At 35.0% G+C, this 25,287-nt stretch overlaps 1 protein-coding gene across 1 annotated transcript in view; it reads left to right on the forward strand.

Annotated features, from left to right (window-relative positions):
- The window catches only part of CWC27 (CWC27 spliceosome associated cyclophilin), a 232,593-nt gene that overhangs the window by 97,386 nt on the left and 109,920 nt on the right, over positions 1-25,287 (forward strand). Inside the window, exon 11 of the mRNA XM_081233926.1 lies at positions 15,938-16,041. Coding sequence (XP_081090052.1) covers positions 15,938-16,041 — 104 coding nt within the window. The remainder of the gene's footprint in view (positions 1-15,937; positions 16,042-25,287) is intronic.

Here is a 25,287-nt window from a genome sequence, read left to right on the forward strand (position 1 = left end):
CAGCAGTAGCCTGGGAATGAGTCGGCCCTTGCATCCAGCCACTAATGCTCTGAGGATGCCACTTGTTTTCAACTAAATACCAGCTAGGGTTTTGGAAGTAGAGAATCTGCAGATTAATTTAGAGCACACAACGTAAGTGAGAGTTTTTACAAAAGTCAGGAAGCCCAAATTGATAGCCCCTGCTGTGGCTCAGTGCCTATTGTATCCATAATACTTGCATGCTGTACTGTGTATGTTATGTAGCTAGAGAGGAAAGAAAACTAGTGAGGGTTTTTTCTCTAAATTTAGAGCTTTACTGTTTACTGTTAAAAACATTATAAAACCTTTCCTCTTCTCCCCTTATTGTCTTCTTGCTTTTCCCCCCATTCCCTGCCCCCATGGCTCTTAGGATAGGAAAGAAACTTTTAAAAAAATGTAAAGGTCTATGTTCATTCTCCAAAACACCCTCTTAGTGGCATAGTGGCTGTGGAATAAAAGCATATCTCAGTGTAGGTCCCAAAGTTTTCAGTTTTGAGAGGTGAGATCAAATTTGAGCAAAAAGTTTTTGACTAATTTGGGTTTGTAATTTTATCAAATTCGTACATTAAGTTTATTTATCCATAGTGACGGAAAATAAAAATTCAGTGGAAATTTTAAGAAACCTTTTCTTAAAGTCTCAATACTGCCATTGTGATAGTAAACTTAATACTTAGTACAAACTGTAATATGCCCTATGATAGAATTTGTCTTGCAGATAGGAAAATCTAAACATTGTGTAAGCATTCAAATATGCCACACTCTCTCTTCTCTTCTTGACTAACATACTCTATTAATAAGCTCTAAGACATTTGAGATTATGCAGTGAGACTGTTGTGGAAATCAAAAAGTTCTAACAAATGGATTCTTCAATTGGTAAAAATGATGCATTAAGTGTGCTGGACATCAGAGAAGTTTCAGTTGATTAAATTTAACTTCTTAGTTGTAATTTTAAATTGTTTTTATTTTAAAGAAGTTCAGGGAAGGAACATTAAATCATAATACTTACCAAAGATATTCAGGGAAAATTATTAGAAATATTCCCCCTGAAAAAGAAACTTTTCTTTTTCTAAACAGAAATAGGTTTATCTTTAGAATCAGCATTGAGAGTTTATAAAATCATTAAGTCACATGGTATTATACTCTACAGAGCTAATCATTGTTTTCATTCAGTAAATTTACTTTCAAATCTTTCTCTGTTTTTGTTTTTGTGTGTTGGTATGCACACACAAACACATGGTTTTATAAAAATTGAATGATACTTTGTCTTCATTATGTAATCTATATTATATAGTGTAATTATTTTAAGTAGACATTTCCCATTTTTAACGGTGTTATAATAAACAGCTAGCACATTCTTTTTTTTTTGCACTTGTCCAGGTGCTTGAACACTTTGCAGTCCTTAGGATGAATGCCTGGAATTGCTGAACTCAGGTTACATACATTTAGTATTGATACATGTTGTCAGTGATTAAGAGAAAGGAATTATTTTTTAGTGTTAAATGTACTTTTTTCACCTACCAGAATGAAGAAAAATTGCCGCGCTAGGCAATTTAGAAGAAAAATTCGCGCCACCAGCAATTTAGTTCAATTTGACATATTTACTGAATGCTGAATACTGCTTATGTGTCAGATTCTGTGCTAGTTATTAAGGTTGTAAAAGTGAAGTGACTTGGACTTCCCTGGTGGTGCAGTGATTAAGAATCCTCCTGCCAATGCAGGGGACATGGGTTTGAGGCCTGGTCTGGGAAGATCTCACATGCCCCAGAGCAACTAAACCTGTGCACCACAACTACCGAGCCTGTGCTCTAGAGCCTGCAAGCCACAACTACTGAAGCCCACATGCCTAGAGCCCGTGCTCTGCAACAAGAGAAGCCACCGCAATGAGAAGCCCGTGCACTGCAACAAAGCGTAGCCCCTGCTCACTGCAACTAAAGCCCACATGCAGCAACGAAGACCCAATGCAGCCAAAAATAGATAAATAAATTTATTTTTTTTTAAAGTGAAGTGACTTAGTTTTATTTGACTAATGGAGATTACAAAGAAGTAACAGGCAGTTAAAATATCATATGGTAAGTGTGACAGTAAGGATAAATATAGGGAGCTTGTGTACCAGTATCAGGAGTTCAGAAGTCTTTGTGGGGAAAGTGACATGAAAGCTGAGATCTGAGCATAAATGTATGTGGAGGAAGGATGTAAGAGGGACGAGTATTTTAGGCCATGAGGAGTAGGTGTCAAAGATTATGACACGTTCTATGAACTAATAGGATTTTAGAATATGTGAAATGCACAACGGGAGCAAGGCACCAGAGCTAGAGCTTAATAATAAAACAGGTCTGAAATCATGAAAAACCTTGTAATAGAGTTAATGAATATGGACTTTGAAAATTAAGGGGTGCTTCATAGCAAGAAAGCAGTGAGATCAAATTTGAACTTTAAAAAATTATCCTGGCTCTAGTTCAGAGAGTGATTTGAAGTCAAGCAAACCACAGCCCCAAGGTCAAAAGGATATGGTGAGCTTGATTTAGGAATGCATCTGTACCAGAAGAGTGCAAGCTTGCCAATTATACCAGGCAGTAAGGAAGGGCAATTTTCAAAGTCAGGTAAGCAAAAGCATCGTTTATCTAATGGTTTTTTTCTCCTGAAAAAACACACAAAGTACTTCCCGGAGGACTTGGGAACTCCCACCCATGCAGTGAGGAGAGTCTGAAATTAGATTTAGAAAAACAGGGTATATTAAGTAATATCATCATCGTGGTCAGTATCATCACCACCACCATCTCTTGTAGTTATTATCAGAAAGGCTACACTTAGGTATACTTGATTATAGACCTAAAACAGAGTGACTCATTCTTGAGTGTAATAGAAGCTCATAATATACTTTTTGTCTTCATCATAAATGGTTCAGGAGGCATGTGAAGTGGGCTTGTAGATGAAGGAGGGACCTCAACATCTCTGCATGCATTGGATAAGAAAGGCAGGGACAGTAGTCCCTAAACTTAAAATGTGAAAAGTTTCAGTGATTTAAGAGGATCATCTACAGGCAACTCCGTTTGTAAAACACTGTATAAAACTTAGTGGTTCTCTAGAAGCCACTTTATATAATTCTAATCCATACTGATAAAAGTCTAGATGAATGCCAGAAAAACTTTTGCCTCAATTTCTTTTCCTTATATAATCCATACCATGTACTGTACTTAAAATCATTTGTTTATGTTTTCATTCTTTTACATAATGTTGAAATCATTTTAATGTCAGGAAAGCAAACTTAACAAGGCAAGAATACTGTGGGAAATAGTAAATCTTTAATAAATAATTTACATAATGCTTTTCTGTCACTGAGTAACTACGACCTTCACAAAAACGACCTCATCCTTTTTAGGTAGACATTATTTTATCTGATGTCGTTTTCTTAGTTATTTTTATCCTATGTGCTACATTTGAGATGTCCTTCTTCTCACAAAATTTCTCCTCTTTCCTAGCTCCCACACCTCCCTGTGGTGGTTTCCAGGATTAGTATTCTGATACCACTTCTCCCTTAATTTATGCCTATTTTTATTTAGCATATACTACAGAGCATACTTACAGTGTCAGATACTGTGATAAATGTAGCTCACTAAATTTTCTTTAGTGACTTTAGTTTTTTGTAAAAATGATGCCTGCTCATAAAAAATTAAGGCAGTATACCAGAGAGAGAAGAAAATAGGAAACCCAAAATGACAACTCAACTAAAAACATCTGGAAATAACTATCATTAACAGTAAGTAAACATTATTCCAACCATCTCTTGAACTCAGGACCAGAGAGAAGTACTGGGGTAAGAGAGATAGTGGTGAACAATGAATTCATTTAAATAGAAAACTAAGACTGTACAACTGAAAATTTTGTGCATAGATGCTGTGGACATTGACAATTTAAAAACACTAATATAACCCAAATGAAGGAAGGAAAGGTTGGAAAAAATGTTAAGTATACTAATTTCCTCAACCTTTAGGACAGTTTAATCAGTATAAACTAAAATTAAATCATGTAGTTTAAAAAAGTGACTCCATTCTCTTAATATTTTCATAACATTTTTTCGTAAAATGGAGAAATTTCTTAGGAAACCTCTTGAGACAAAGAAGCATTTATATAAAACTTAGAAATTTCTTGGTCTACTTCCATTTAGTATTTTTGTGTTAAATTCAAGTAAAATAAAATATAATATTCTCTTTTAATAAAATTATCTATTTAACCTTGCTTTTCTTTCTTCTTGGATCACTAAGAGATGTGAGGACACAGGGCAAACCGCTGCCCCCCAAGATTGGAGGGACAGACAGGTGAATACAGGGAATTTAGTTTATCTGAGAACAAGCAGAAATTGCATGGGAACCAGTGCTGGGATAGGAAACCTGAACTATAATTGACAAGTTGCTGGAGGCTCAGTGTGGCTAAGTTTGAGAGTTAAAAACTCCAGGGACACCCGGTCATAGGGGGGACCCCACAATATTGTGAGATTTACCTCTGAGAACTTAACTAGGTTCTCACAGTAAATCTCACAGAAATAAATCCCCTACTACTTCCTTCAGGGGGAGAGGAAAAGGAACCATTTTGACTTATGCCAGAGCACTCTGTTCTTTTTGTTTTCCTTCAGGGAAAACCAGTTACCCAGAGCTCAACCTGCTGTGGGTTATCAGAGCTTAATGGACCTGGGAGAAGGGAAATAACCAACTTCAGCTGGCTCTAACCCTCCATGTTAGAGAATTGAAACACTCAACTGCAGCCCATTCTAACCATCCTGCCCCCACCTAAGGGAGGAGAAAAAACCTGAGAAACATTTGTGAAGTTCACAGTCCAGAGGTGTAGTATCACTAAAAGACTTGAGGCCTAATCATAGGACCATAGGACACATCCCCTTTCCCCATACCTCACTACCATATTACTAAAGTCCTATTTACAGCAGTACCTTTTACCAGTCCATAATATCTGGCTATCAAGAAAAAATTATAAGGCATACCAAAAGGCAAAACACAATTTGAAGAGATAAAGCAAACATCAGAACCAGACATGGCAGGGATGTTGGAATTATCAGACTGGGAATTTAAAACAACTATGATTAATATGCTAAGGGCTCTAATGGATAAAGTAGACAGCATGAAAGAACAGATAGGCAATGTTAGCAGAGAGATGAAAATCTTAAGAACCAAAAGAAATGCTACAGATCGAAAACACTGTAAGAGAAATGAAGAATGCCTTTGATGGGCTTATTAGCAGACTGGACTCAGAGGAAAGAATCTCTGAGCTAGAGGATATTTCAATAGAATCCTTAAAAACTGAAAAGTGAAGAGAACAAAGACTGAACAAACAGAACAGAACATCCAAGGACTGCGGAACAATTACAAAAGGTGTAATATACACATGTTGGGAATACTGTACTTCTCTTAATGAGACCTAATGACCATACACATTTTTTGACAGTCATATCACAGTGTTGACTCAGATTGTGCTGTCAACTAAATGCCTCACAGTCTTTTTCATTCTTGCTGCTGCTGTTACTCCTCCTACCTCCTGGACCCATTCATATACCCTCTACCTGTAATTGGTTTGTCTTCTACTTTGTATTCAATGCAGCATCATATGCCAAAACATGGTAAGGACCTAGTGTACAGTATCTTAGTAGAAACATATCTCAAAACTAACTTTGACCTGTTATTTAGCATTCTCGGAATAGTTGCACTAGTAAAGACTAATTCATAATCATTTTTGCTTAAGCAGCCAGGCATTATTTGTTCTCTGCTTTAATGGCTGTAATGAAAGACATCATTTATGTCTTATGTTGCATAAGTCCATGACTACTTTATTCTCACAATATGGCAGTCTACTTTCTCTGTCAAAGAAAAAGGTGAACTTAATTTGAAGTGATTTATCCTTATTAATTTCTGCTGGTTGTTTTATGGTGCTCTGCATTTTGACTATGATATGTCTACATTTGGATTTTCCTTTTATTTATCCTGCTTGAATTTATTGAGCTTCCTGAATCTGAAGACTAATGTTTTTTATCAGTTTTAGAAAATTCTCAGACATTATTGTCTCCATTTCATTCTCTCTATTTTCTCTTTCTGCAGTTCCACTTATACATGTGGTGGACCTTCTCACTCTGTCTTCCATTTCTTCTAATCTCCCATAGTTGTTGATGTTTTTCTCTCTGTGTTTTGCATCGTGTGTTATGCGTGTTTTCAGATATGTGTGTTTTTAGTGAGCTAAGCTATGCATTTTTTCAGATATGCGTGTTTTTAGTGAGCTAAGCTATGCATTTAAAGGTTTTTTGGGTTTTTTTGTTTTTTTTAATGTACTTTATTCAGCACTCCTAGGTATTTGTAAGAGAGTTTTCAGGTTTTACCTGGTATGCTGCCTTACTGGAATTGGAAATCTCATTTGTTTTTCATATTGAGTTAATATCATTTTGTAAAGTTGGATTATGGAATAGACATATGGCTAAAGACCGAATTTCTGCCACAACAGATTTACTCCACTTCTGTCAAATATCAGCTAAGCCAAGTTCTTGCTGTGAAATAACATGTTTGATTCAGAACTTATTACTTGGTGTTTAGAGAGAATAACAATATCACCTATGGTTATCATGGATATTTTATGATTTGGTGCAGGATTTACTCTTTAGTCTGTTTTGGAAAAGACAATAAGATTTTCTAAGATTTGAAGGAGGTCTTGCAAAGATTAATGACAATCTATATCAAACGTCTCAACTTTTTATTTAAAAATAAATGTGATCTTCCATATGAAAGGAGTAAGATTGTAAGTCTAAAGGCCAGATGCAGGTTCATTTAAATTCTTCCTTCTTTTCAAATTTCAGTGTACTTATGGATAGGGATTGTGTACTTATGGGTAGAGATTATAGTCTTTCTTTTCCTACATATTGAAGTAACAATATAAAGGACATGTGGAACATTATCTCTCATATTAAATTTTATCTCCTGATAGATGCTTCCAGGATCACTTAGTTAAAATAATATAGGTTCTCTGTTAATCTTCCTCTTAGAAATTATAAATGTGTGTGTGTGTATATATATATATATATATATATATATATATACACACATTTCCTTGTTGACTTATTTACTCCTTAACTTCTCAACTAGACTATAATGAATGAAAATAAGCAATTCCATTCCAAGTGTTTAGTGACCAGAATTAAGGTATAAGAATTTTGTAATTTTTAGGGTTTTTTTCTAGTTATGTTTTTTATTTTCATAGTATATGATATTTAATCCAAGCAGTACATCAAACAGAAAAACTTATCAGTAAGCTTTTGAAATCTATGCATCCATGAGAAAAACGGAAGGGTTTGCCTTTTTGATCTCTTTAGTTAGCCTGAGGTCTCATTTTGTCAGTAATTGATTCTGTAAATAGTAAGAATAGAAGTAGTGTTGGTGCTGGAGAGGAAAATGATAATGATAATAATAGAAGAAGCAGGCTCATGTTGAGCACATATTTGGGCCTAGCACCATGTTAAGTACACTAAGTAATTTCCATGGAATCATGTTTCCTCCTTACAACCTTTTATTCTCATTTCAAGATGAGAAAACAGACTTAGATTGGTTAACTTAGTTGTCTAAGACCATACTGCTAATAATAGGTAGAACAGAGTTTGAACACACAAATCAGGGGTTCCATGATTTAATTTTTTTTAATTTCCTGTATATATTTTCAAAATTAATGTATAAACTATAGCATATTGAAATACTTTCCTGATACATGTTTAACTTGCATCTCTGCTCCTGCTGATGATACCATACTAAAAATCGTGCCATACATTTTTAGTTTTAATACTTATGATGGGCTTTTATTACAGCTATTTTATGATTTCATCAACAGCCAAGCTGTTGTTTCATTACAAACAGATTTGGTATCTTTGTGATTAAAGCGACAGACTAAAAACCATGAAGGCTGTACTGTTTGGCTTGCAATCATTTCCATGTGTTATGAATTCTTATCAGATGTTGGGAAATAGCAGGCTTAAGCTAACTGCAAGTACTACATCCATGGTCCAAGAAGCAGTGATCTGTAATGGACATGTGTTTAGCCGTCAGCTTGCTTAACAAAGTCTCTAAGCAAATTCATTTACCATCGTATGTATTAAGGAGATATGTATACATAGTCCATTTCATTTTTGTAGATTAAAGTTCTCTTCAAAAGCATGTCAAATACTCAGATCTTGATAACTTTACCTTTTTTTTTTTTGAAAGTGAATGTTAGAGGAGGTCAGTGTTTGAGTTCACCACCCTTATATTAAGATAATATTTCTCATGCCATAAGAAAAAAGAACAGATATAACTCAAAATTTTCCTAAGGCACATTCCTGGAAACTGGAGAAAATGAGAAAAGCATCTGGGAAAAAATTAAAACTGACTGAAAATCCTGCAGGATACTTGTCACTGACATTTTAAATCCTCAATCTCAAGTTGAAAAGCTGTACAATTAAAAAAACAATTGCAAGATTTTTAACTTTTATAAAGTACTATAAACAGTCCAATATAAATATACTGTAGGTATAAAAACTTTCCTGCGTAGTTACTTATTCATAGTGTCTTCTGTTGTTCAGCTTAAAAATAAGGTACTCAAGGGCTTCCCTGGTGGCGCAATGGTTGAGAGTCCGCCTGCCGATGCAGGGGACACGGGTTCGTGCCCCGGTCCGGGAAGATCCCACATGCCGCAGAACAGCTGGGCCCGTGAGCCATGGCCGCTGAGCCTGCGCGCTGTGCTCCGCAACGGGAGAGGCCACAACAGTGAGAGGCCCGCGTACTACCAAAATAAATAAATAAATAAATAAGGTACTCAAGTCTAAATGTACTTTTCATTCAGTGGGCAGTAAGCACATTAAGTGAAAAACTGCATAAAGAATTAGGATGTCTTTATCATATTTACAGTATTGTTACTGACTTAGGCAATATTGAAAAAAAAACTGTTACCATCTCTATACTTCAACTTCTTTGTGTCTAAGGTGAAGACTATATTCAGCATCTCACCATTTCCTTAGATTATGGACTTTAAGATCCTAAATCCAGAGGACTTGAAATAGAATGATCTGCAGAGTATAATCACTTTTTACATTTATAATTGTGATTATGCATTTCAGAAATATTAATTTACACCTACCTCAGACTATTCGTAGGTGATGATAAACTGAGGCAAAGGAGGATTAATTGCTTTCCTGTGGCCATATAATGATGTTGGGTCTAGGTGTTCTGATAAACATGTCTCCTTTTTTTATACAAAAGTTGTATTTACTCTTTTGGAATGGACATTGGCCATAAGAAGATAAAACAACTCATCAATGAGATTAGAGTATGCATCTTTAATAGTATAGTAACTAGTATCATTTTCCTTAAAATGATTGATTTTTATTTAAAGTTTTAATTCTTTAAATTGCTTATGTAATTTAATAGTCATGAGTTGGTTGTAGTATATTTTATTTAAAAAAAAAACAAAACTGGGCTTCCCTGGTGGCACAGTGGTTGAGAGTCCCCCTGCCGATACAGGGGGGACACGGGTTCGTGCCCTGGTCTGGGAAGATCCCACATGCCGCGGAGCGGCTGGGCCCCTGAGCCATGGCCACTGAGCCTGTGCGTCCGGAGCCTGTGCTCCGCAGCGGGAGAGGCTACAACAGTGAGAGGCCCGCATACAGCAAATAAAACAAAAAATAAATAAATAAATAAACTGCCTTCTAAGCACCTAATAGTGCTCTTAACTCATTTTAATCCTTAATCTTTGCATCAGCTTTGTTATAATAATAGGCTGAATATAGTCAGGATTTACAGATGAGAAAACTGAGGTACAGTGAGCTTGACAACTTTGCCCCAAAGCTGTGCTCTAGTGCCATTTTCTCCATGAAGCCTTGAAAAATGAGGAAGACTTTAGTTGGCAGTAATAGGGGGAAAAGAATTTTAGGTAATGGAAATGGCATGAACAAGGCGTATATGTGCTGAAGCTCAAAGTTTGCCAAGGTAATTATGACTAGTGTGTTTTGGCTGAAATTTAGAGTAACCGTAGAGGATCTGTGATAGATAAAGTTGAAAAAGCAGTTTGAAGGTAGCTCATAAAAGGGACTTGAATGCTTGGGAAAGAAATTAGTACACAATTCAGTAGGACTTAGGGAGTTAAAAAGATTAGGGAGTAGAATTGTAGGATTTGGCCTAAGTGTGCAAAATGAATGGAAGAAAGGTCAGACCAGAAGCACGTAGACCAAGTAGGAGACTGTGGTCATAGTGAAGTCACAAAAGCCTAAACAGCTGTCACTAACCACAGAAAGAAAGAGACTTTGTAAAGGAGGAAGAATGTGGCTACTAAACAGCTGTAGAGAGTAAGAGAGCAATATTAGAAAATGGGCCTGACAACCAGCGTTCTGGTGGCTTATCAAAGAAAGGAGAGAAAAAATGAGGTGGTGTTTTTTGAGTAGCCAAAATGATCAATCTGACTTTTAAAATGGTAAATTTGTGGATTTGTGGGATACTAATTGAAGTATCCATCTGGCAGTTGGAAATGTGAATTTAAGCTTGAAAGTGGAAATGTGTAAAGAGCATAGGCTAATGACCTTGCTTTTACACTTTGACTGCATTGAGAAAATAGAATTGAAATCCTGAACATGGATGAAATTTCTAAAGAAGAGAAGAAAAAAAGAGAGGGTTGAGACTAGGCTACTAAGAAGCACCTAAATTTGAGAAGCAGGAGGTGGAAGAGTAAAAGCCAGTGGAAACAGAGAAAGAATATCCAAAAGGTAGAACGAGATCAGGCATGGCACTAGGTCTGAGGTTGCAAAAGGTTAGAGGTCAGGGGTCAACAAAGTTGGATTCTTCTGAAGGTTTAAGTTATGATCTAAAGGGAAGCCATTGAAGTTTGTGAAGAAGATACTTCTTCTAGGACAGCAGTTTAAGGAATGTGTGGGTTACAGGTAAGGTATTAAAATAGGTGGATAGTGGATACAATGAAGACAAGAGCCATTGAGAAATTGGTTGTAAAAAAAAAAAAAGAAATGGACTCTCAAAGATATGGAAAAAATGGAAGGACAACATTCTCACCTGGGCTCCTCACAAATACCTAGCATTTAGACTTTGCCCCAGGCTCTCTTCCTAGCTCTATCTTTTGTTTCTAATCCCCTGTCCCCCTTTAAATCATCTATGCTATAGCATAATGTTTTAACGTGCACCCTATGTTTTACCATCTCCCGTATTTAAGACACACTGCTTGGATGCTTTTCATTGTATCTCCTCTTGGCCAACTTCTACTCATCTTTTGGGGTCCACTTCAAATGCCTCCTCTATGAAGCCGTCCCTTATTTAGTGTATAGTATTCTTTCCTCAGAATTTCAAAATGCTTCAGTCATTTCTTTGTCATGGCAGTTATTGCCAGTTATTATGTACTGTTGTTATTATTTATGTACATGATTTATCTCTCTCCTTGGAATTTAGGCTCCTTGGAGACTTTCTCAAGGTTTCAATTATACCATAATGAAAAGAGCATAGACTTAGAATTCAGACAATCTCATTTTCAGTTTCTAGCTCTTTCACTTTCTGATACATTGTGTGACTTCAGGCTTAGTATTTAAGCTCTGTAAGCCTCAGCCTTCTTCCCTATAAAATGCCTATATCACAGGTTATTGAGAAGATTAAGTGGTAAGGGAGGTAACTGATTTAAAGAACCTAGCGAAGTTAGATTCCTTTCCCTCCTTATTCATCTTGATTTCTGTGTCATCACTCAGAACGGTACAGTACGGATATTAGATGCTCCAGAAACTGCTGAATGAATTAGTAATTTCTTTGCTATTACTAAGTATATAAAGGCTACTATAGTTTCTAGGCTCCTGATATTTTATTGGGATGATGTTTTTAAGGAATTCTTCTTTTCATTGGAACAGAGTATACTACAGATTTACCAGATTAAAAATATATACAATGCAGAATTATTTGATGGATAATGGTGATGTCATACAAACCATGTTAAAATTCAAATGAATCCAAATTAGACACCTACCTATTAGGAAAAATTAATTAGCTTAGAGTTAATAATAGCTTATAGAAGCTATTTCTTTTACCATACAAGTAGAAACTAGGCTTTGAGAGAGCCAAAAAGATGCTGCCTAGACTCAAGCAAGCCCATAGTTTGTATGATTGTTTTGTAAGCAGTATAAGGTGACATATACTCCAGCCTTACAATTTTCATTCTCATTTAACAGATTCAAATATATTCTATTACCAGTGGATAAAATTATATTCCAGAGAATGTAAGATTGGGAACCCTAAAACTAGACTGTTATCTAAAGACTAGGTTAAAAACTTGCACTTCATTCCAAGAGTTATGGATTCCACAAGTACTAACAAATGGTGTTGTTTGAATAATCTGAAAGATTTTGACAATGTTGTAAATTTTTAATTACTTGAAAAATTCAGTATAATGAAAACATACTTTAATAATCTGTAAAGACCTAAACCTTCTCTGTCTCACTTTGTCTTTTTTGAGTTCTTATTCATCACTGTTCAGTTTGTATATTATTATGGCTACTTCAATAGTGTATCTAAATCTTTTACTATTTAAGGATAGATTTTCAGAAGCTGGCATTACACATTCATTGCCCTTTTTAAAAATTACAAACAGGGTTGATCTCCATATGGAGTAGAGGTAGCATTCGTTTATAATAAATAATATAATAAGGAAATATTCCTACTTGACAAACGGCCCTTAACGGTAGTACTGTTTCAAACATAAGATCTAAATAATAATAGCCATCATTTGTTGAACATGTATTGAATGCCCAATATTTCAGATACCTTACTCTGATTTTATAGTTGAGGAAGCTGAGTCTCAGAGAAGTTAAATAATTGTTGTTAGGTCTCCCAGACAATAAGTGATGGAGTTGGCTTTTAAGTCAGGACTTTCTGAACCCTAAGTTAATCTTTTTAATGACTGTGCTCTACTGACTCTACAATAGTTATACTCTCATTGCCTCTCATTCTTTGCATACTTCAGATCTCTCTAATAACTAGTTTGTTCAGCTATGATGTAGCATTTCTTCTTCATCTTTCAAAATAATCTTCCCCTCAAGGTCTTAGTCTTCAGAAAATATCATCTGAGTTTCCTGAATTACTTACCAAAGTAAAAATTTTTTAAACTAGTATAATAAAAAGATAAGGGTATTTAGTGGATGGAGCAAAGATGTGGTTGCTATTCTCTGTTTTCACATAATGTCAAGAGATAGGAAGTAATTACATTTATCAGAGAAATAGATCATGAGAGCCTAAACTAGGCATTGATGATGAGAGTCAAGAAGAGCAGTTACATGTGAGAGAGATTGGAAGATGACATACCTCTATGGTAATTCAGTGAAAGGGAGGCTGAACAGTCCCAGGGCAAGTGCAGAGTTTGGTCATTAGGAGGAAAATGGTTTCACAATCAAATAGGGACTTCAGGAGAAGGGACAGATTTGGCCAGGAAGGAGATGGCTTGGAGTTTTGACATAGAGAGTTTGTAATTCTTGTGACATCTAGCCTCAAGCATCCATCTAGATCTAAGCCCTTGACATGTGACTAGTTTGAATTGAGATGTCCTGTAAGTGTTAAATATACACTGCACTTGGAAGAGTTAGTACAAAAAAAAAAAGAATGTAAAATATTAATATTCTCATATTGGTTGTATGTTGAAATAATAATATCTTGGATATTTTGAGTTATTGAGTTAAATAAAATATGTTTTTAAAATTAATTTAACCCATTTCTTTTCACCATTTTTTTTTAATGTGGCTGCTAGGAAACTTAAAATTGTATGTGTCTTACCTTATATTTCTGTTGGACAGCACTAATGTACACAGAGATTTGTAATAGATAGTTAGAAATGTAGGGCAAAATGTTTAGATTTGGAAATAATCCATTTTAAAAATGATAGCTTATGTTATAAGATTAGATAAAAATGCTGGCGTACAGGGTATAGAAATGAGAAAGATGCCAACATTTATAGGATGAGAAGAGAAAGAGTAATTCAGAGGAGAATTAGAGAATCAAGACTCTAAAGTGCTACATAGTCTGATAGAATTTCAGAAAGAAGTAGTTCTTATCACTGAATGATAGAAAGGCCAAAGAGGAAGAAGAGGACTGAGAAAAGGACATTGAATTTGATTGATATAGAAGCAGTTTCAATAGAGTATAAGAAGGATAGATTGCAAGAGATTAAGAAGTTAGAGGTTGATGAATTAGACTTTGTATATAAACTATTCTTTCAAGCTAGGAGTTCACTTGTAAAGATAGCAATCTCTAGATTGGAGCAGAGTACAGGGAAATTTGAGCATGCTGTTGGCTGAATGAAAGGATTAGTGAAGTAGGAGCGCTTGAAGTTATAAGAAAGAGAAGATAATTTCTATAGTAAGATCCTAATGCATTGGGTCACAAACCTGAGTTCATGTTAGAGTCACCTGGGTAACTTGTCACAGGAGCAAATTCCTAGGCAACATCCCACATCTAAAGAAATAATACTTTCTGGAGATGTGTCTCCCCAAACATGTTTTAACAAGTTCTTCTAGGTGATTATGATGTATCCATCAGGCCAAACAAATCAAGAAAATTAAGGGTTCTGGTGAGGACATCAGTGAAATGACTGACCATAGCATCCAGAATGGATAGAGAGACAACTGGGTTAGAATAAGACTAGTGGACTGTGAACTACGATTAAGGAGTTGGCTTTCATTATTAAAAGAGTGAGCATAGGTTTAGTAGGAATGAAAGACTGAGAAAGCTAAAAACATAGTGGATTTTGATCAGAGAGGGAAGTTTCAGAATTGAGGACCTTGGAGGCCAAGGTGTGTGTGTTTGATATGGGAAAAAGGTGAAAAGAACTGAGTCATGCACATTGTAAGACCTATCAGTTTGGTGACTCTAATACAGGACAGAAGTAAAAAAGTATGAGATTTGGGGTTTAGGAGGAAGCACTAAAGGCTGAATCAGTAGGGAACTCTTTAGACTTAGGATTTTGCTAAACCTTGATTATCTTTAGAGAACATTCCAGAATGGGGTGCCTCCTTGGGCTACTGTGTTCTTAGTCTCCGTGACCCACTCTAGCTTGTGGAAAATAGAGTGGGTGCCTGACATTCACAAATATAAAATGCATAGTTTTAACTATTCACAAGTGACCCTCAGGGTTAATGACATGGGCAGTTAATAATTTTTTCCAAGGCTTGAATTTGAATCTCCTGCCCTAAAAGTGGCCTGTAGAAACCAGTCACTTAACAAATGACTTGCAGTGAAGCCAACAACTTACATCTCCATTTGCCTTTAATATATGATTGTATTAATTATCAAAATACCTCAGCCTGATAGGTTTCACAGGAGAGGAAATTATTTGGCAAATTGTGATATCAAATGGGTTAAAAATTAATTGAGTTTAAAAAAAATTAGCACTGCTCCTAGCATATAATAGTTGCTTAATAAGTGGTAGTTATTGGTGCCAGTTCAGGAATTCAACAAGTTTCGAAGCCAAATGTTTTTGTGTATGCCCAGGTTTAGTGAATAGTATTTATATTAAAAAGTTTGTTTTGATTTGGAATCTCCATGAGTTATTAAACTGAAACTAGAATGTTAAATTTGCAAGTAAATTAGAGGGAGAACAATAGTTCATTTATCACTTACCAACTGTTTGATATATTTGAAGGGGGCTATATTTCATAGTAACTCATTATATTGCTATTATGAAAATCACAACTTTTAATATATCCTTTAAGTATGTTTCCATACCATAAATACATATACACAGAAACAAAATGAATTACATTATTCACTTTGTTTTTCTTAGAGATTTAGTGTACCTGACAACTAGATTTAGTTGTTTCTGCTAAACAACTTTCTCTTTCGGTCTATTATATACTTATAAAATTTTTTTTGCTTTATAGCGAAGAACTCAGAAAAGAAGCAAGACAATTAAAGCGGGAACTCTTAGCAGCAAAACAAAAGAAAGTGGAAAATGCAGCAAAGCAAGCAGAAAAAAGAAGTGAAGGTAAGGGCAGTTATCAAGCTTATATTTTCACTTGGCACTTATTCCCTCTCTCCTGAGTTGAGTTTTGTTGTTGTTGCTTAATGCTTTCTCTGGCCAGTTAGCCGATAAAATTAAGTTTCACTTAGGACTTTTGTCTGAGAATGAAATTCAATCAAACATGATCGTAACTAGTGTTCCTTAATAAACAGAGTACTTCACATCAAGCAAAACTTAAATGTTGCCATAGCACATATCTAGAAGTACACAGGATAGAATGTCCATTTTTACACTGCATACCCTTTAAAACATTTAAGAAAAGTGTTTAGGCCCTATATATGAGACTTGTATAGACATTTTTCATATGTTGGTTTGAATAGTATTAAATGCAAATTCTTGTTTTTTGTTGGTTTTTGGTTTTGCTCTTATGTTTAGCTACAGAAAATCTAAAGTATTGATAAAACTGATCAAAAGCTGATCAAAATAATATCCTGCTTTTTATACAGGTTAAATATTTCTTTATTGTACTGTGATTTTTTTAATAAAGCTCAAGAATAGCTTCACAAAAGCTTTTTTACTGAAGATCTTTAGTTTAAAACTGCTTCAGCTATAAAACATGTAATATTCAATTTCCAAAATAACAATTGGAACTCTCGAATCCGTCTTCTTTTTACAATAATAACATACATTGTAGATTCAGTGAACATGATCAGAAATTTGATTGTTACCTTTAATAATGTACACTAAATTTGGCTTAACAAATTTGCTTTGTGCATATATCTTGTGTAGCCTCATGCTTTTGGAAAGCATGAATATTTTTATCTACTAGATTCTATAGCAGTCACTGGAGATATATCAAAGCATAAGATGTAATATCTAGCCTTAAAGAATACGTATTCCAATACAGAACGGTGGTACAGCATTTGGCCATAGGCATTATTATTTATTTTAAGTAGCACAAGTAATACCACATAACTAAAGCTCATAGTTCTTAGATTATTTGTACCATGTCCCCAGTGACTATTATAGTAAAGGCAGGTACTTGATGTAGAACTTAGCATCACCAAAATATGTTTGAGTGAAACAAATTATTAAAAAGTTAACTCACCAGAATGACACAAATTATAAACGGAATTTGAAGGAAAGCATAAACTTATATGTGACTAGATCATATGGGTAAAATGTAACCCAGATTAGAAAGAAGCTATATTGGCAATATTGAGATTTGAAAGAGTACAAGATATCAAATATTGTATTTGAAAGAATACAGTGAGGATTGTTTAATTTTAAGTTTATATATAATTTTCCCAGGGGACTGTTTCTTATAATTAAAAAACATTTTAAATATATGAAAGTAATTCCTTTTAACTGGAAAGATGTTTTATTTTAATTTTTTATTCATTTTTGAGCTAGTAATTATTATTCTCCCACCCCATCTGAAGAGCCATGATGGACTAGGGCTATGAAGTTGGCAGTGGATGGTTTTGCCTTCGTACATAGTTCATGATCTACTAGTAGGAGTGAGAGAATTGCAGTAGGAAATTACCGAAATAGAGTTGTATGGTTAAGGCCTGTATTAGACAAAAACAGTGCTGTGTTGATTTATTTGTCTGCCTTTGAAATACTTAATACAATTAAGTAAAGAAAGATTTGAATTTTAAAAGAATGATTTCTTAACACACACACAGAAAGAAGATTCTTCTGGAGCTTATTTCAGTCTATTTATATGAAAGTTAGCCAGGTTAAAAATCTTTTTATTTCATAATTAGAAAGAGAATTATATACTACTTTTACAGTAATATATATATTACTTTTCTGAATTTAATTTTTCTTATATCATCTAGAAATACCTGGATTTTCCCTAAATCTGAGAGACAGTTAAAATTAACTTCCCAAAAAAAAACGATCATTTGGTTGCTCTCGTTTTTCTTCTAGTCTCAGAATGGTCCATGTTATTTATTTTTTTATTGTTTTATTTTGACTTACAGAGAAGTTACAAAAATTGACAGTTTCCAGATACCTTTAATGTTAAGGTCTTGTGTAACCATAGTACAATGATCAAAACCAAGCAATTAATATTAACACAGCACTATTACTAACTGCAGACTTTATTAGAATTTCACCAGTTTTCCCACCTGTGCCTTTGTCTGTTCTGTGATTCCTTCCAGAATTCCATATTGCATTTAGTCCTCATGTCTCCTTAGTCTCTTCTGATTTGTGACGGTTCCTCAATCCTTTCTTGTCTTTCATGAACTTGACACTGGTTAGATATTTTGTAGAATGTCTCAGTTGAGTTTGTCTCATGTTTTCTCATGATTAGATTGAGGCTACGCATTTTTGGGGAAGATTGCCACATAAGTGGCATGTCCTTCCCAGTGCAGTGTACCGGAGGTAACAAGATGTCTGTTGTCTTTTTATTGGTGATATTACCATGATCACTTGGTTAAGGTGGTTTCTGCTTAGTTGCTACACTGTTAAGTTACTCTTTTTCCCTTTGAGAATATAAGTACTGGAGGGGAAGATACTTCGCAACTATACAAATATCCTGTTTCTTTTCAAGCTTCCTTACACTAATTTTAGCATCCATTGATGGATATTGCCTATAGGCAACAGTTATTTACTGTGGTGTTCTAATGGTGACTATTTCCCTGATTAGTACTACTTTTATTACTTGAAATTCTTCACCAAGAAGAATTTACTATTTTTAATACAAATTCTGACAGTAATACTAGGTGCTCATTATATGAAACATTAATGGTTGTACGAATGCTTTGGAATATTATATTTCAAAGTAAACAGGAAAGTATTAAGACTCAATGTCAGTTACTAGCAGTGAGGTTATTTAAGCCTTAGTGACTCCATTTTCTTATCATAAATCCAGGGATAAAATGCCTTGTGCATCCTTCAAGTTGCTTGTAAGAAGTAAATTAGGCAATGAGAAGACCTTTAATAAATTTACAGTGCCAAATAAAAATAATAATTTTACATTTGTAAGAGAAAAATATAACTATTCATGGTTTCATTTTGTTTCCTATCCAAATCTACAGATTGGAAATATGAATTTTTTAAGCCTATTTTTTAAATTAATTGATTTATTTATTTTTGGCTGCATTGGGTCTTCATTGCTGCACGTGGGCTTTCTCTAGTTGTGGCAAGCTGGGGCTCCTCTTCATTGTGGTGTGCGGGCTTCTCATTGCGGTGGCTCCTCTTGTTGCGGAGCACGGTCTCTAGGCCCGCGGGCTTCAGTAGTTGTGGCACGTGGGCTCAGTAGTTGTGGCTCGCCGGCTCTAGAGTGCAGATTCAGTATTTGTGGCGCATGGGCTTAGTTGCTCCACGGCATGTGGGATCTTCCCAGACCAGGGATTGAACCCGTGTCCTCTGCACTGGTAAGTGGATTCTTAACCACTGTGCTACCAGGGATACTGTATTAGAGTTAAAGCCTATAATCAATATGGTTACATATAAATATGACATAAATTAAAATCTCAAAATAAGGTTTCCTTAACTGTGTTTTCACAGTTGCATTTTTATAATCATATTCTTTCTTAAAAGGTATGTGTGCATGCACTTAGGTACATTCTTAAGTAAAGCTTCCAGTAGTATTATTTCCTGATGCTATGAATTAATCTGGCAAGTCTAACACTTGCTGACTACTGCAACTTTATTTTAGAATTTAATGTATTACTCTTACATTAAAAGCACTTGGAAAGAAACCCATAAGTACAAGAAAGCTTTGTGTTCTAATGTCCATGCATTAATTTACCTAGTTTTGTCCTTGCATGAATGGAGGTCTCCCATTTAGCCAGGTGCTCTAATAGATGTGATACTTTTTCAGGGCTTCTGTCAACTTAGGAAATCACCTTTGATCAGGGAGTAATATTCCTTTGGTTTTATAATGTTTATCCAGGGGCTTCTCTGGTGGCGCAGTGGTTGAGAGTCCACCTGCCGATGCAGGGGACACGGGTTCGTGCCCCAGTCCGGGAAGATCCCACATGCCACGGAGAGGCTAGGCTCGTGAGCCGTGGCCGCAGAGCCTGTGCATCCAGCGCCTGTGCTCCGCAATGGGAGAGGCCACAACAGTGAGAGGCCCGCGTACCGCAAAAAAAAAAAAAAAAATCTTTATCCATAGCCAGATTTGTATAGATAATTAGGAATTTATATTCTGACCATAGTTCTGCTTCTAAATCTATTCTATTATCTGAGATAAGTTACTTTGAAATCAGGATCCATCTGTTTCTCCATATAGAAATTCTAAGATAAATAAGGTGTGCTATTTTAATTTTTTTAATGTTTTGCTGTATTTACTCTTTATTAATTCCTTCAGTTCCATTATGACAAAAAATAAAATAATTAAAAGTAATTTGAAAGAAAGATTGTAACTTTTACATCAATAAATACTTTGGGCCCCATACAATTAAACAGTCCAAAATACATTGCCATTTGATATTACCTGATTGTAGTGATAGTGCCATGAGTATATGCACATGTCCAAACCCATCAAACTGTACACGTTCAAACATGTACAGCTCATTTGTATGCCAATTATGCCTCAACAAAGCTGCCCCCTAAGAAAGAATATTGATCTACAACCCAGAAACCTCTTACCATCTCTGCCCTAGTATGAAAGCATATACTTATAGTTGAGTCAATGTATTCATCTTTTTAACACCAATGTAGTAAAAAGCTTCTCTATGTAGTAAAAATGTATATGGGACCATCCATTTTTCTCTTCAGTCTTCCCAGTAAAGCTCAGGATCTGCTATTTCTTTTTTTCTTTTTTTTTTTTTTTTTGTGCGGTACGCGGGCCTCTCACTGTTGTGGTCTCTCCCGTTGCGGAGCACAGGCTCCGGACGCGCAGGCCCATCACGAACCCAGCCGCTCCGCGGCATGTGGGATCCTCCCGGACCGGGGCACGAACCCGCGTCCCCTGCATCATCAGGCGGACCCTCAACCACTGCGCCACCAGGGAAGCTCTGCTATTTCTTATATCACAAAGATATTTTCAGATAATAAATATAATTATGCCTCTGTGTATGGAGAAAAGCACTACAAAAATATAACCTCATAATTTTTGCTGTTGCTTTGCCACCTATTTACTTTTTAAAGGCCTCAGATAATGTATAAAGAAGGCTTCAGTAAAATGAAAGAAATAGAATGTGAAGGAATACAGACATTATTATAGTCATATAATGAGAATTTTTATAGCAGCATGAAATTTGTCTCTAAAATTCAAAAAAATTACATTTCTTAGTCGAATACAAAATCTGCAGTAGGCTCTAACATCCCAATTTAAATAAACAAGGAATGTGGTGTTTTACTTTAGATACCAGCAATGTCAAAAGAGATGTACTGCAGGACAATCCTGTTTACAGCCTGGGAGTCTCTTTAGTCCCACTGTAAATCATCCAGGCCTGTGCATAGGATTTTTGTAGGGGGTAATAAATTTTGAATAAGATTGATAGTTAATTGGAGATAGTTGGTTTCCTGTGTTGGCTCTGTCAAGTTCTTTAATAAACTATATAATCCTTTTTGTTAAATTATGTCTCTAAGTCCTTTCCAGATTTCTTTAAGTTTCATCATATCAAAACCAGCACCAAAGTGAACATAGTCACATAGAGAGAGATACAGGTTTGGACTTATTCTCTAATCAGCTCTAGGGAGATAAAGTGTCAGATCCTCTTTTCAAAGTTCCAAGCACACAATACCTGCTCTATGACTAGCGCCAGAAATTAGAGGAGGAAGAGCAATCTGAGCTTGTAAATCAAGAAACAATTTTAAAGCCTCTTCATGAAACACATCCCTGAGGTGCTTAGTACCTCTCAAATTGCACTGTGCCATTTCAGGTCTCTTCAAACTATCTTTTTAATGCTGGATTAAGTCAGACTAGGGCCTCTCAGACTTGATAGGTTGTTAAAGTATATAGTTTTTGACTACTTTTCATCTATCTAACATATAATGTTAAACTAGCTTAATCTTAGTTTTTATAAGAAACAGAAACCCTTCTGGAATGTTAGCTCTATGTTGTGCCTGATACCATGTAGAATTAATTCCTCTCTGAGCAAACTGGTCCTGTTTTCCAAAGCAGTTAGCTCTCCTCAGGGAGCCTTAAGTCACCATTTTTTTCCTGGAGGCTGGAAGTATCAGACCTATTTTTCCCATAGTCTACTCTTAATATATTGCTAACTTTTAATGTTATTTACATGGAAAAGTGAAAGTATATTTGCCCTTGACTCATAGAAAGCCTCTCAGTCCAGCCATCAATAATACTCTATTTATTCTTACTTTGGGCATGGTGCTAATAAACTGATTATCTGGTTCTAAGTTAAAAACAGATTAAAGAATAATAAAAGTGTGGGACAGTACTCTTTAAAAGGGTAAACTTGATGGTATGTAAAGTGTACCTCAAGGATTAGAAAATAAATAAATAAACAAGCAAAGGAAAACCTAGGGCAGGGACTGCCCTGTGGATCTTTCTAGCCTACTATTTTATAAGACTAAAAATCATATAAAATTTTTTAAAGCGAGAGAGAAAGCCATGGCTAGGGACATCCATTCAGGTAGCAATAAGAGGTGATACATGACCACTTGACATTAGGTAAGGAAACACAAGAACATAGTAGTGGAATATTATAGATATATTTGCTGTAGATGATCCTTCATTATATTCTGAAAGCAGGTCAGTATTCAAATAATTGATACTCATTATACTGATCCTGATTCATTAAGAAAAGTCTAGATGTTATTTATTACTATTTAATAAAGCAGAGAATAGGCAATTGTTCTAACCTAATTAGTAAAAAAAAGTTTTTAATTATTTTAATCAGTTAAAGATAAGATTCTCTTATCTGAAATATGTAATTGTGTGGAACACCTCATTTACTAGAAGTCCTAGAAAAATGAAGCTTCCCTTTGTAGCCAGGACAGTCTCTCAAGTGAAATTTTATTGAATGCATTTTACTACCTTTATGTGCCTGAAAGCATGCTTTATTTTTAACAGTTAAGTTTTTCAAAAATATAATTTTTAAAATAATAAAGACTTTTAAAGGGGTAAAGCAAGTTTAAAGATGTACATACCCTCACAATTAGACCAAGAATTTAATCTTTTGATACAGTGAGTAAGAGATGATCATCTTTAATGTGAGAGTCCATAAAGTACTTTGTTCTTTTTTGTCCATCTCAAACTTTTCACTAGCTATTGTGAACAAATCTTGCTGAGCTTTACTTTGATAACCATATGTTATGGGCATATTTAATTTTATTGTCTTGCATTCTGTGCCATCTTGTGACCTCCTAGTAGTCACTTAGGGCTCATCTCTTGCTACTTTTAAAAACCAATGTGTTAGGGGTACCTCTTTGCTGCCTTCACTGTCTTAATATAATTTTTTTAATAAGCGTTCTTTCTACCTGGTGACTGATATAATTCCAATGTGTGAAATTTGACAAAAGCCTTAAGCTATATTTTTAGTAACTGCAATTTGTCTTCTTTTTATTAATATCGATGCCATTCCTAACCCATTAAAAATAGGTTTGCTAATTGATACAGGTAGGTATTAACCTTTGGGCATAACAGTCTCTTTAAAAAAAAAAAAAACCTGTATTATTTCTTCCAATTGTAAAAGTAACATATGTCCTTTGCAAAAATATCAGAAATGTAGAAAAGCATAAAGGAGAAAAAGAAAGATCACCTCATAATACTTCTTCCAAAGACAGCCATGGTTAACTCTGTGATATTTATTTTTCTGGACTTTTTAATCTTCATGCCAGAAACACACGTGTATTATTTTCCATAATGTTATTTTATCATAAGCTTTTCATAATATGCTTTTTTTTCAAACTTTCCAAGTGAAATTGACTGTTAACTCTTAAATGGACAAATTGCTTTTAGAGGTATTTCTTCCTCTTAACTCTCTCATGTCTGACAGACTAAGATTTAGAAGATGATGGATACAAAAACTGTATAAATGTAAATGAGAGATGAAAAATTCCCACCGTTTTCAGCTCTAGGGTTTAGAAGATGTGAGGGCACTGACACTCAGGGTCTACATCTCCATCACTGATGGGAATTATTTATACCTCTCATAAATTAAAACAAAATGCGAAAATACTGACTGACATTGCCTGGTAGCCTGCCGTCTTGTCATTTCTCAAGTGGCCACTGATAAATCTGCAAGGAAACTTTGTAATCAGATTAGATATTTGGAACCTGAATTGAAATAATTGTAAATTTGTCCACTTTAGAAAATAAAAGAGGTGAGGGCTGTGTATGTGTGCGTGCACATGTTTTTTGTTTTGTTTGGGTATTTAAATTGTCTCAAGGGGGGGAACTAATACCATCATTAAAAGTTTGATTATAACCAGCAATCCCATTTGGGAATGGAGTTGTTAACTATTCCAGACTGCTGTCAAGACCTTATTTTAAGTAAGATGTTTTTCTTTTATGTGACATTTTCTGAGGCTTTGCCAAAAATGACATCAAACATATAATTCATTTGAGTGCTGAGTTTCTTCAACATCTTGCAGCACTTAATCAAATTTGAAAAAGATATTCTTTTCACAACTTTATAGTGTAAACCTGTGAATATGTTGCATAAAAACTTACTTTGGACAATTTAATCTGTGTGGTATTAGGTTGATTTTTTTTTAATGATTAATGCAATATGCTGACAGTTTTAAATGGTTATATTTTCAAAATTCTTCACATAAACTCCTGGCAGATGGTTCAGATGCAGCTTTTGAGTATTAGTAATTTTTCATGCAAAAACCAGATAATCCATAAGTTGTAATAGCTACATTAAAAAATTTGAAATGCCAGAAAAGATGAAGAGAATAATGAAGTTCTCAGAACTAAGAACATGTCAAAATATTAAGAATCATTAAGAATCTATTTGAAGTACAAAAGTATATACTGATTTTTTTAAAGGCCACACTAGTGTGTAAGCTTATTTAAAACATGCTGCAGTATGTTTAAAATGTGAAAGTAGGCTTGCCTTAAGCAATGTCTTGAGCATCAGAAACTTCTATTTTGAGTATACTCTACATCACATAGTTCTGTGCAGTCACAGAGTTTTGGTCCTGAAAGGAGAATCCAGCCCTACCCCTCTATTATATATAGGAAACCAAAGGCCAGCCAATTAAGGGGCTTACCCAAAATCACACAGTAAAGTAGTAGGACTAGAACGGAGGTACCCAGGTTTCCAGTCCAGTGTTCTTTCCACAACTCCATTCTTCAATTTGATCCAATCTTGAATAGGTACAGTGTAAATTTTTAAT

Source organism: Mesoplodon bidens (assembly GCF_964165515.1).
Source record: "Mesoplodon bidens genome assembly, chromosome: 4".
Classification (NCBI taxonomy): Eukaryota; Metazoa; Chordata; class Mammalia; order Artiodactyla; family Ziphiidae; genus Mesoplodon; species Mesoplodon bidens.